This window comes from Bombus impatiens, unplaced genomic scaffold (genome assembly GCF_000188095.3).
Source record: "Bombus impatiens unplaced genomic scaffold, BIMP_2.2 scf_0645, whole genome shotgun sequence".
Classification (NCBI taxonomy): Eukaryota; Metazoa; Arthropoda; class Insecta; order Hymenoptera; family Apidae; genus Bombus; species Bombus impatiens.
The window spans coordinates 359,076-372,738 of NT_177064.1; the positions used below are offsets into that span (position 1 = coordinate 359,076).

Below are 13,663 nucleotides of genomic sequence, written 5' to 3' on the forward strand. Positions count from 1 at the left end.
TTCGTCGTTTCTACGAATCGTTCACAACAATGAATCCAAGCTGTTAATCGATAATGGACATACAGGAGTGAGAAATCGTGTAGATGATGTCGATCTATTGATTGCGGAAAGTTCTCAGTGAGAATCGAACGTTCATATTAGAGTACATATCGATAACGAGTGACTCAGGGAATACACGTAGAGACTCGACTACACGTGACAGGAATGCGTATTGTGTATTTGAGATCTATAGGAGCGTGATACGATTGGTAAATGGCAGAGTTTTGTGTGAATAGTTCGCGTAAATTCAGAATGGATTGTTAAAAGTCAGACATCTAAATATCTGACGGAGAATTAATTTAAACGTTAAACGCTTCAAACTTCCTAATAAAAATATAGACTCGCAATAAAGACACCTAAGAATAAAATTTCATTCGAATCGTCAGATAGTCCAATTTACGTACAGAAGATTAATATCCACGAGCAAACCGATTTCCGTATGAAAAAGTTTGATTTCACAGTTTCCCCAAGATAGAGATTGTGTCACTTGTACCACATTTCCTTTCCAAATGCTACATTTTCTACTCTCAAATTCCAGCCTATGACAATTCTCAGTCTTGTACGATTCTACCACAACCATGCCGTAATTAACGTAATTCCAACCAGAATAATTACAAAAATTCTTCCACAAGTACTGCAAAATCGTGAGCACCGAACGAGTCGTCTCCGTTTTACGGTTGCATCGACTTCTTTCTAAGGATACCTCCGGCTCGTGGGAAGGTAAAAAACGCGCACTGAATCGTCAAACAGAGACCGGCAACGACAATGATGATTTCTACGCTGCTTATGTAACTCTCTAAAGCTAGGTCGTTCGACGTTGGTTCGCTCGTCATCGACGAACGAACGTCATCTCGATTGAAGCAAAAAGAGAGAACTACATACATTATAAAATTTTCTTCGAATCCAAATATAATACACACTACAGAAATATCAACAAAGAAAAATTATCAGAGTATTTAGAAAGGAGGATATTGGCAAGATTCAGGTGTGGAAACGAGACCAAAGCAAGGGAATACTGGAAAGAAAAGGGAGAAAAAAGATGCAGACTATATAGAAGGAAAGAAGAAGACCAGATACATGTAATAGAAGAATGTGAAATAACGGGAGGACCAAAGAACATAGGAAAAACGCTAAATGAGACTGGAGAAGGTTTAGCAGAACTGAAAGCAATAATAGAGAAGAGAAAGGCAAACGACAGGAAGGAAGCACAGCAAGGAGGCTAAAGCCCAAAGTTGCAATAGTTTTTAGTCATTAGTTGTTAATTTGTAGTTTCTAGTTTTAGTTTTTAGAGATAGAATAATTAAGGGAGTGCGATAAAATAGAGTGGATATAGTGGAGAGGTAGACATATAAGAAGCGAAATAGATATAAGAGACGTAAAACCGAAAGTTCGTCCAAATCCGAAAGGTACGGACTAAGCAATAATAAATAAATAAATATAAAATTTCCTTACTAGAACAGCCATTAGTATTCTAATCGAGTATTAATTGGCACGGTGTTCTAACATCGCTCGACTGGAGAACGGATTTTATTGAGTAAGATAAAATGTTGGGTCATCGAGATTACGCGGTGAAATAATAGTTATAGGACACGAGACTTTAGAACGGATCGCGGCAGATATGATCGTAAAAAGTCACGCGAAACGTGTATTTTAGGATACAGTCGGGGATAAAGACAAGAGCGTAGGTAAGGGTCAATGAGGCTTAATCGATCTAGTACATTTAAGTTTTATCTATCAAGACTATTTAATGAATCGTTGAAATTAATGTTTACATTTCTGTGTAAACAAACCATATCTAACGAAACATCATTGATACCTATTTCCACCAGCTGTCCACTTACTTTTGTCCCAGACTGTACATTGTGTGTATTATGTTTTGAGTCGTTTGTAAGAAGCGAACCTGTATGTGTGTTATTTGAGCGAAAACGCTCGAGGCGCCTGGGGCCAGGCAACCCGTTCCACATCGCTGCGTTGCGGTGCGATCATCCTAAATCATAACGCCTGTGCCTATACTTTGAAGCGCGTATACGTGAATTTTAAGGGTCGTTTGATATCTTTAAACGATGTCCAGGCATCGAAGATTATAGCCTGATAAAATATAGCTTGATAAGAGGTATATATTGGTTGTGAAATGAAAACTGTGTGTGCTGTCTCGTTTGAAGAATACGAACGACGTGAAGGGCTACTTACTTTCTAAGGACAATCGCAGGGCCATGGCCAAACGTGAGAGCGCGTCTACCAAGGGTGTTATATGTCTTTCCATAAGCTTGTCATCTAGCAACCAGCGTTAGTCGAGTTATTAACTCGAGCGAGGAAACGTGCAATTAGAAATTGATGTCATGTTTGTTTCTTTCATCCTTTTCATTAACAACTGCTATATTTTCTTAATTGCAACTGTTAAATGTGCATTCTGTACAGAGTGTTTTAAACCATATCACCGTTTTAAAACATGTTACATTAAATCGAATAAGATACGTTACAAGTATTAGAACTTTACAATGGAAAGTTAATCGCGGAGGAATATTTTTGTCATGTCTCAAAATTACTCTTTACTTGTATTCCTCATTTTCGGTGTCTTGTATTTGTAAATGGATATGAAACAGCCTGTACAGGTGCGGACGTTTTCTTGTAACTTTTGTTTCGCAGAGGAAACGTTCGGTTGCAGAGTCGCGGCGCAACCAAGCGTCAAAGAAGCAATCGAGATACCCGAGAGTTAATTGCCAACCGGGCACTGCCGCGTTTTAGAGATGTATCAGGGGTAAAAAAAAGCGATCAAGATGGTTGGTAGTTAATTGTTAAGTAGGTAACAAATACGCAGCGGGTAGAAATATAGCCGTAGCGATTAAGAATGGAATTCGAAGCTCTCCAGATACGTCTTCTTTCTTATTTCAATGCATTCGAGCGTTTTCTGCAGATGGCAGCATAGCTTGGTTACACATCGGATACACTTGCGCTCATCTAAACTTATATTTGTTAAAAAATTAGAAAAGCAAACATACGGAGAAATATTAATTTATAATTTTCCCGTTACTTTTCTCAATCTGTTTCAATTTATAAAAATTAATTGTTACGTGTATTATAGTTCATTTTTCAACGTAAAGCAGAGCAAAAGGCGCAAGAAAGTGTGAGAGAGAGCAATTACTTGCGTATTTGTGTATTTAGACTTACATGCTGGATGATCGTATAATCGATGGATCGGGGTGTCGTTCAAGTTACCCATCAATCTCACCACTATCTTCTCAACGAAATCTCGAACCGTTTCCATCGTGTTCGCATCTTCTTGCTTCGTGGCCAAACCCTGTCCCGAACTGGTAGCTGCATTTTCCACTCCTAAAAAATTCAAATATTTCTTTAATTTATTTGCAAAACATCGTACAATGCTTTATACTTCATAGTCAGCTTTAATTTAATTAAACGATCGACGAAACGACCGATGAATTTATATCTCCTTTGAGAATTAAAATCAAGGACGTCGTTTAGCCTCGTAATTAATTTCTTCGTTTCTCATCGTTTGCGGTACTTGCACTATCTTTCGACTGAATTGTTCGACTGGAAACGGAAGCGAGATTCATCAAACCGACGTTATTGTGTTCAATTAAGCACACTACATTTAAATTCCTTTGAATTTTCGTAAGGTTCGCAAGGAAAAAGATTCCATGTGAACGATGAGCAGCTGTCCCTGCGATATCATTTTAAACTAGGTCAACGAGCATAAGTCCGGCATCGTTAACATTACTTTTACCTTATCAGCTTGATATATGAACATTTTATAGCACACATCACATATGTTTCATATATGATTGTCCAATTTTTTCTTCATAAACTACGAACGATTCCTGACAAATAAAATACTAGTTCAATTAACAATCTAACGCAATATCTTCAAAAATGCTATCGTATGAGATTAACAGACAAGTGGCCATTATTTAACACACGACTCTTGAATTTGTTCGTCTCAAAACTGCAAATAATCTCCGCCAAACAAACTACTCGTCTAATTATTTTCCTATATTATTATCTATATTATCGTCCAGTTATTATCTTCAATTTAACAAGAGTAACAAAAATATCTGCAAAAGTGACCACGATATTAAAATCAAGTCATCATTCGTCTACTTCAACAGGTTCCCTAACTTTTCCATCCAATTAAATCCATCCATCTAAGATACAAGATAACAAGCGAGAAAAAGGAAAAATGGAAACAACTTACTCATTCACGCGGCCGTAACTTTCTCCCCCTTTCGTCAGAACGGACGGTTGTCCCAACATGAGCACGAATTGCGCGTTGCCACGAACATTTTCAAAAACTGTCGACCGAATCGATTTGTTTACAATAGGCGCCGGTCGAAATGACGTATCAAGTATCGGTTCAAGGGAACGATGCGGCGCGATCGCGAATCTTTGTGCAACTGACGCGGCGCTTTCTAAACGAAAGTATCGACGACCATTAAAGATCTACCACTGTAGTCCTTTTTTCCCCTTGTGTTTGTAACCGCATTCTCTTAGGCGAGTACCGCAAGACCGGTATATTTATCAGTTATCACACGGCTTCGAGGCCGCTCGAGCGCGAACAGACATCGATCTTCGCTCGAGGATACTTGGTTCGACGTTCGTCCCACGGCGTCGATCCTTTGCCCTTCAGTTGAATCAAAATACGATCTCTTTAGTCTTCCGAGTACTCCGTCCTTCGTTTCCTATCATCGACCATTATGTGTTTTATTTATTCAATCTTTTACTACAAATTCTCCTTTTACATCCTTTTCTAAAGATGGATATTTAAAGATCGTTACGGATCTTGAGACGATTCTGATGAAGCTTGATTCTGATGGCCGTTTTGATTGCGTTTTGATGTTGGATGTTGCGAAAGGATTTATGGAATCTTTTATAATTTCTTCTATAATTCTTCTCCGAAGATGGATCCGTAGCGTAGAGTAGAAACTGTTACCGATCTTGAGATCAGTGCGCCCGTTTTTGTTGCTTTTTAATCTAGGACAAGAGTACACTTATGAAACTTCTTTTCAATTTTCTATCACTTATCTCTGACGAGCATTAATTTCGTGCTTGAAAACGAGGCTCCGTTTATTAAACATTTTTTATCACACACTTTTGTCGAGTTTCAATTTGTTCGTTCTAGTTGCACTCTGTTCTCGAAAGTTCGAAAAGAACGAGGCTCTATTCGTTAAATATCCTTTCTTAATTTTCCATCAATCTGTTCTTTTCACATTACGTCTTCAACAAGCTTGCAGTGAACAAACGAGAAAAAATCTCCGGAGGAAGTTTCTTCGAAATTTTTACAATGCCTGCAGAATCATCAACCGACTAACCCGTTCCACTCGTCGAGCCTTTCGAAACGTCTCATCCACTTTTTCATCTCCAATCATCCCGTTCGAAGCCAGACTAATCCTTCAGTCTTGATTAGGTATCGCGACTTTCGCGCGCTTCTGCCGTCCTTGTCTGCTATTTTCCATTTCTAAACGTATAGAACCGGTTACTGGAAGCCTTCCTCACCATCGACCAGATCTCGAACAACCTCTCTAAAAGTCTTCGGCGACGTTCACTGAAAAATGGCAAGAAAACGCTAGGTTCCACGATATTTTCACCAACGGGACCTGCTTTCACGTTGCCGGCTCGTTCGACTTCCGTCCTTCGCGACTGCAGCTTGTTCGCGTGCACGTTGCAATTATTATCGATACACGATTATTCCCCACGCGTGGACCCTGGCAGTCACCTTGCGGTTGCACAACACGCGCGTGCACGAAGTAAACGACGTATCGTTGCGAGCCGAGCCGAGAGGAATCCTCCTTCATGGAATAAACAACACGAAAGAAAATTCACGCCGGAGGAGAGGGGAAAAAATGTTGCTCGATCGGTCCGAGTGGCGATCGACATTGACCGCTCGGTGACTCGTTTTGCGCGAACGGATTCTTTCCAGGGATGCGAGTAACGGAGCGGACGAGACGGCGAAAGAAACAGGCAGAAAGGATTACAGGAGTGCGCGATGTTACTCCCAAGAGTACTGGAGCAGAACTGAGGTTCGCTACGGAGGGCCCGGAGACAATAAGACCGATGAGCGCGCGGGAGTTCCGCTTACAACCGGCCCGAAAACCGATCGGAATTCGGCCCCGCGGCTCCTAATCGACCCTGCCACCGTGTCTTAACAACCTGCTTGCTTTAAGCTTTTTCCGCGCATGATGCCTTGCAGGACAGGAGTAAAGTGGTTTCCTTGGAAATACTTATCTAAAGCTCGTCTTTCTTTTCTTCATGACGAAGAAAATGTTTCGTAGTCTCTTAACGAAGGATTCGGTTAAAAGACGCATCGTAGTGGGAATTTTTTTTTGGTATTTGATATTAGGTGTTGTGTATAAAGGTTAGTTTTTTTTTTTTTTGGTTTTGATAAATTTTTAGAAATATGCGTACAAGTTTCTTTTCTCTTATATGACCAAGAATATGAATTATGGTCTTGTACGGACGAACCTGTTTAAAAGACGCGTTGTTAGAAGAAGCTTTCCAGTGCAATTACGAGTTGGAAGTATTTCTTGAGGAAGAAGAATATTAAAACACGTTTCGTTAGAAGCTTTTCTCTGCAATTGCAAGCCGAGATTATCGTGGATATAGGTTGATCATGTGCTTTAGATTCTTATAAACTCATGGACGTATTTCCCTAAAGGTTTTCTTGCTTTTATGCAACGAAGGAGATGAATCGTGATCTGCCGCGGTAGAACAGTATGTAAATGATCTTAAAAGATTAAGGTGCTTTAGATTCTTACAAATTCTTGCAGATGTATCTCTAAAATTTTCTTTCCTTTTATGCAACGAAGAAAATGATTTATGGTCTCTGGAGAAGAACGATACTGAAAGATTTTCATTCTTAAGATATTTATAAATTGAAACTCTGATGAATAAAAGTAACGCGGTGTGATCTAGATTCTCGTAAATCTTGTCTCACATTCATCGATCTCAAGAGAGTACAAAATCTTCAGATTTGCAATTTTTTCAATTTCAAAGATCTTCAAGATTCTCAAATTGGAACCTTCTCGTCATTCTGTTAACATCGTTTCATCGTTCTAAAGGCCCATAAGCTATTCAAAAGCTCCCCCTAAATTTTCATTTACAATTCCCAGTGTAAAACTTTTATAAAGACGTTCTAACTGCGTTCTATCATTATCGTCAATGTTTCGTCCTATGTTTTATATAAAAATTCAACTTCAGCTAGCTTATTGCAATTCACGAATTTAACACGAGCGGTAATCAAGCGAAGAGATCGCGAGTTCTAACCAGCTGGAGGATCTGGTTTTCTGAAATTTCGCGCGGCGGAATGCGCCGCGATCCATGCCGGTTTCCTAGAAGAAATAACGAGCGTGGATCTTTCGGCTCGCGAAAAACGACGAACAGGGACAAAACTGTTGGGCACGACCGTGCTCTGACCATGTTTGGCGAAAGAACAGATCCTTGGAATAGGCTGTGTAAGTTGGTAGAAATCAAGAAACCTGATGCGTGTATCCATGTACAAAGAACGCATCTCCATTTGGACAAACCTCCTGCGATCTTGCCTCCTTCAGGAATTCATAATTCCTGTAACTCTTAAACTGCATCCTTCAAGCTGATCTTTCAAAAGACTATTCAATTAACATTGTGTAAGCCTTCTCTAACGTGGATAAGTTTTTTCGATTTTCTCGGCTTCTTACGTCGCAGACTAATCTTTCTTCCAAAATGGAAACAAGAAATCAAATATCGTAGATTCTTTTATATCTGTCTTAAAGTTAAGAAATTTTCGAAGATTTTGGATCGAAAAGCAAAGAGCTACAATTAATTATAATTCTTTTCGCAAATAAAGAAATTTTTCTTATAAAGAGTAAAATTCAGAAATTGTGACTTGATAGTTAAACACAGCATACACACGTAATATCAGGTTAATAAAACGAAACCACGGATCTTGTTAAAAGTTTCTTGTTCTTCAAAACTTCCTTGAGAAACTTTCCCAACGTTACTCAACTCTCTATACGTACATACGCAGCCTCGTCGATACGAATAAAATACAAAGTATAAAATTCTGGGTGGAGGGGCAAATTCATAGCATAGCATAATTCGATGACAATCTACTTTCGTGCTTGCCTAACGTTATGATCGAATAAGATAAGATCATTTGGGTTAGAAGTATATTCGTGTCAAGCTAAGTAGTTTGATAATGACAAATTTTTAAATTGTTTTCTAATAATAGACTATTTAACTAATTATCGATGACCTCATAAACGTTCAAATATATTACGTATACATTATATTTAGAATAGTATATTATCGACAATTTGATAGCTATAGTTTTTTCATAATGACAACTGACCTTAATATCTTCTGTTGTAATTATCCTATATAATTTAGTGCCGTGTGAATGTTATTTATTTCCACAGGTTATTTTATCGTTTAGTTTATTAGCTCTCATGATATACCATCTCCTCACCGATCTCAATGATTCTACCATACTGTTATACCAATCATTTTCTCGTTTCTGATGTTTTTTTTCTTACTGCACCTGATTTATACGATATTTTCCTATTCATTCATTATTATGTTCGACTAATAGTGTCTTACAACATACAGCATACAAGTTTGATTATTCTGTGTAAAGTTGAAGATCAAACTTCGAGATATCGGAGCTTAGCTAACTTAAAGAACCTTGTCTCACTACACAAGTGACCCGCATCGTAACTTGCACTGTCAAGTTATACATAACGGGCCGAGAAATCATGAATCGCGTACATTCCACGTGACGTGAGACACGAGCATTTTTTTCCATCGAAGAAAAGCTACAGTTTCCACGGGGCCACTATTTTATCCGTCCGCTATCTAGTAGATAGAAGTTCTCGTTCCTGATCAAACGGTCCGATACGATTCACGCGGAAAAGATCGTAGGCCGTGTGCAACGAACAATGAGCATCGCGGGGAATCCAGCGTGAGATCATTTTTGCGACCCGTTCTTATTGTTGCCTCTTCCGTTACACGACTTTTCTGGCTTGGAACAAGGACGCCCGTTTCAAGATGGCACAATGGTGTCTCAGCTCGCGATTCAACGCTGAATCCAACGTCAATTAACATGTTCGCTGCAAGATTTTCTCAGATAGTTATTTCGGGTTAATTTCGTTTTTCTTTATTTTCCTTGCGACTGTTTTTCCCACTCTTTCACTGGATCGCTCGTGTCGTGAATCTCCTCCAATTAGCTAAAGATCTAAGATCCCCTCACAGCTGTTTCCGTATAAAAGCCTGGACAAATTGCAACGTTCATTACATCGATTGACGTTGATCTTTCGTGTTGACAGGTTAGATAATCTTCTTCGATTAGTAATAACGTCTCACGAATTTCTCGATGTTCTTGCGGTAATCTATTGGCGTGAGATGACGTTTTATTGACTAAGACGGCGAATTGATGGATGATTTCGTATATGTTATTTTGTATTCGCCACGTCGTATGCTTGCAAACGTGTACCTACGTGTTTCGCGTAATTTTCACTAATCTTGCGTTATCATATAAAATATGTAAACGGTAAAAATATATATAAGGAAATAGAGAATAGAGAGAGAGTGATAATTACAGCGGGAGAGAATGAAAATAGTCGGTAGAATTGGAAACATCTGACTTTCTAAAATTCAAGTTCTAATTGACCTATCGTTAAGCTCAGCTATATAGCCGAACAGTTGAAGAGACGAGAGGATCGCAAGGAAGACGACGTCAAAGCGAGGGAAACAAATGTTACGTGGAGCAAGGGCAATGCGATTAAAATTTACACGAGGTCGTTTCGACGTTTAATTAAGCTTTACATCGTCGCTTAGAACAGATGGTTCGAGATTATCGTCGAGTCGTGGAAATTCGCTCGAATTTCACGCCGCTCGCTACCTCCACGACAAACTCGCAATTAATTCCCTCTCTAGCACCGTATGCACAACGCGTATCGATTCGTCGATCGTTCACCGCGCCCACGGCTTCCAACCTGCAAATCAATTTTCCTCGAAGGTCTTGCAATTGTCCGCGATTCTCCTTCGAGCTCGACCTGTTCGCGATTCTTTCGTGGACAATCGTTTCTCCGTTGCTTCTTTTCAAGGCACTGCATTAGCGAGGAACATGTAGGAATGCTTCACCTTGTGTCGCCTTGGAAGCTGCATTATTTATAAGGGGTCCGTCGGATCGATTTTCTTGGGAACTCGAGGGACGCGTCGATTTTCTTGCATTCGCAAGTTTTACTAGCTGCACTCGCCGTGTCTAGTCACCCGATACTTTTATTCAAACTTTTCACGGTATGTTTGGTGAATAATTTTGGTCTGCAGTTTGGAGCAGAGGGTGGCGCAACAGGTAGCTATTGTCGTTTGCAGAATTCGCGAATGCTTTTGAAAGTCTGTAGGTTACAGAGACGAGACAGAGATGGAACATTTTGCAGCGGCTACAAGGAGTATCGGGATTTTCTCTATGCTATGTACCTTTCCTTTTGCTTTATATATTATGCTGGATATGAAATATTCGTTTGACTTCCCTTGAGCATGTGCTCAGTACTGGAATTATAAAACTTGTCAAAGTAACGGTTCTTTGATATCTTGTTATTCCAATTATAATGCTAGTATTGTATATAATTATTATGCTATATAATTGCTTTCAAATGTTTATGACAAAATTAATGATAATATTGAAATAAAATCATGGTTATATTGTATTTGCTTATTTTCTTCATAATACTTTAATTATACGCACTCGTGCATAGTATTATAAGTCTGTAATATTAGCAAGGAACTTTGAATGAAATTGTATGCTTATAGAGTAGAAACCAGGAAATTATGAGTAACATTCTAAATAAAATAGTAGAAATATTTCTACATAACTGGATAGTCTTCCTAAGGATAACGAGTAAAATGCTTTTTCAAATGACAACTCCCAGTAGATCATTTTATAGCAACTACACGTTGAAAAGATGATATCGCTAGGAACTAGTTCGTTTTCCTGCTTTTTCCTCGGACACGTATTAATTGAAATAGTTTCGTCGCTGTTTCTAAAGAAACCGGTTATTGAGTCGATAAAAGTCTTCTTGTCTTCGGTTCGTTTACGCCCTTATATAATTGGTATCAGACCCGTTTCCGGCGATAATCATAGCGATTGCAACACGGTTTTATCGATGGGGAAAGTGACAATGTCGATAATCCATATAATCCATATCGAAAGATCGATCATTTATCACCTGTGCACATTTATATTATCATCCAAGAATTAAATTTATGGTTTCAAATAAGAAAAGATACTGTTTCGTTTTTTCATATCGACTGATCGCAATTAATCAAAACGTTGAATTTAAAAAGAAAGTGATTTACTCATAAGTTTGTTTATCGCACGGAGGATTAATAATTCCAAGGTAAATTTTAGAAAATAATTTTTGTATCGTCATTAATATTCTCTGCTTTATGTTATGTTGATTGATCAATATACTTGCTGAGTGGCTTATATGCAAATTAAAGATTCGTGGAAATCGTGAAATAAAGATTAATGAACAAACCTGCCACGTAAACTTGTGATTTTGCCGTATTGAAGTATCGATGTAAATCTTTCTCGTCGATCGGCCCACCGAATGCCTCGACTCCGTTTTTTTTCAACCAGTACCTAATAATAAATTCGAATTTCATTAAAAACTTTTCGAAAGTCGAATGATAACGATCGCATAAATGTTATTTTAGAAAATTATGCAAGGTAAGAGTTAAATTGAAAGGAGAAATTATGCAATGGTTTAATGAAGTTACTAGACGTTTCGTAAAATTAAATAGAGTTTCGTATAGAATTGTGTAACGAATTAGTATATCGCCGTGGGAACCTTTGTTGACGGCAAAAGAGACAATGCCAAGCGTTATCTGACGGGTCCCAACGGGAGCAGCCTTTCCTGCAGGATTTTCCACCGCAATCCTCACAGCGGACTCCACGTCCCAGGAAAAATGGCTTTAGACAGCAGGAGCAACGATTCTCGCTCACGGGAATTTGTTTTTCGTCCTCCTTCGAGTCTCCAGGCTTCCTGCAACATCGCATGTAATTTAGAAAAAATTCTGCCGCTTAATAAAAATTGATGAATTATCTGGCAAATTAAAAATTTCCATACTAATATACTAAATTAAAAATTACTGATATTTGCTATTGGAATTTTCCTGCTACTAACGCAGGTGATTAAGAATCAATTTTATTGCGAACTTACGTTCAGAAATTGATCTACGATGAATATTGCAAATGCTTTCGATCAAGGGAAACAATACTTCGTCGTGCATCGACAATTATAATCACACAATGGTACGAAACGACATTAAGGGCACAGTGGTGGACGAAAGAAAGTTTGAAATTGCTACTTGCGTATATATAATAAATTAGTAACTTTCAACTTTATGTCCATTCATTTCTCTGGTCAAATGCATTTCCAGTCTCTAAAGTTATGGTGTTTGCTGGTGATACTCTCTCACTTTCAAACTTTCTTTCATCCCCCACTGTACATCTCAATAATACAGTTTATAAGAATTTGCTTTTATTAGAGGACCATTATCAAATGATCGATATCCAATATTTCCACCGATATTTACTTACAATTGTTAATTAAAGTGTCACGAACAGATAGATACATAATTCGTAGAACGTTTGTATGCACGAAATAAACTATCGGTTATCGACTATAACAGCGCGGTTCCGCGATTGCGATTAATCGATGTAGAGGCGCTCTAGGAGGTGCTGCACGCTTTGCAACTTAGGCGCGTAACCGGTCGAGTGCAGTGTACGCGTCATTATGTAACCACTTTTAAATAAACATACTTTCGAAATGCTTTCTTGCCTATATTAAATCCAGTTAACTTTCCACGACGACCTGGCGGTAACTCGATTACACAACGCTATCGATTACAAAACGTTTTTACGCCTAGTGAACGATATATATACATAGGTTCACGAAAATAAGTGGACACTTGCCATAGTATGGCTTTCACGGTTCATGTCGTACATGCTGTCTGAAAAATTTTGAGATTTTATTAACACCACAATGAGACACGACTGTCATGATTATATTGATAAGATTTGGATCCAATTTAAAAATGGATATAGAAACTGCAAGATATTCATAGCAAACTCATGTACATAGTAACAAAATTACCTATACAGTATGAACAGCTATCTCGAGAATGTAATAAATGTTAAATATGGCCTCACTGCGTGCTGAGATTTATTAATGTGATGGTAATTGACTGTTTAATTATTTCTGTAATTCCTGCGATATATATATGCTTGTATTAAATCTTGTACTTTCTAGAGATATTTTCAAATTTATTTTAAACTCGACCAATATAATCGTCAGCGTTCATAATGGCGCCAGTGATGATTTCAAAATATTTCGTATAATACGAATAACATATTCGTAAGAGGTGACTATCAGTCGATCTTTTCTGTCTTTTCCAAAGGAATCCTTGTTCCATTTTCGCCAATATAATTACAGTTCCTCTATCTTGATTCTCCTTTACGAAAAACGGAAGCTAGAAATTACCAAGGGACTAATTTCCATAAACGTCGATTATTTCCTCCGCTTTTGTGCCACGAAACAACGCATCCATCATTGTCGAGGCGGCTCTGCCGCGC

The 13,663-nt window shown here is 38.3% G+C and overlaps 1 protein-coding gene across 5 annotated transcripts in view; it reads right to left on the reverse strand.

Annotated features, from left to right (window-relative positions):
• LOC100744939 overlaps positions 1-13,663 on the reverse strand; it is a 53,570-nt gene that overhangs the window by 18,930 nt on the left and 20,977 nt on the right. For 3 of the 5 annotated variants that reach the window (XM_012389398.3, XM_012389396.3, XM_012389397.3), the window contains exons 2-5: positions 11,877-12,071; positions 11,565-11,668; positions 3,208-3,369; positions 2,230-2,313 (exon numbers count right to left, since the gene is read on the reverse strand). In XM_012389398.3, the coding sequence (XP_012244821.1) occupies positions 2,230-2,313; positions 3,208-3,369; positions 11,565-11,668; positions 11,877-12,071 (545 nt within the window). Of the gene's footprint in view, positions 1-2,229; positions 2,314-3,207; positions 3,370-4,249; positions 4,271-11,564; positions 11,669-11,876; positions 12,072-13,663 lie in introns of those variants that run through there. The other 2 variants (XM_012389399.3, XM_024369858.2) reach the window with 2 other exon arrangements.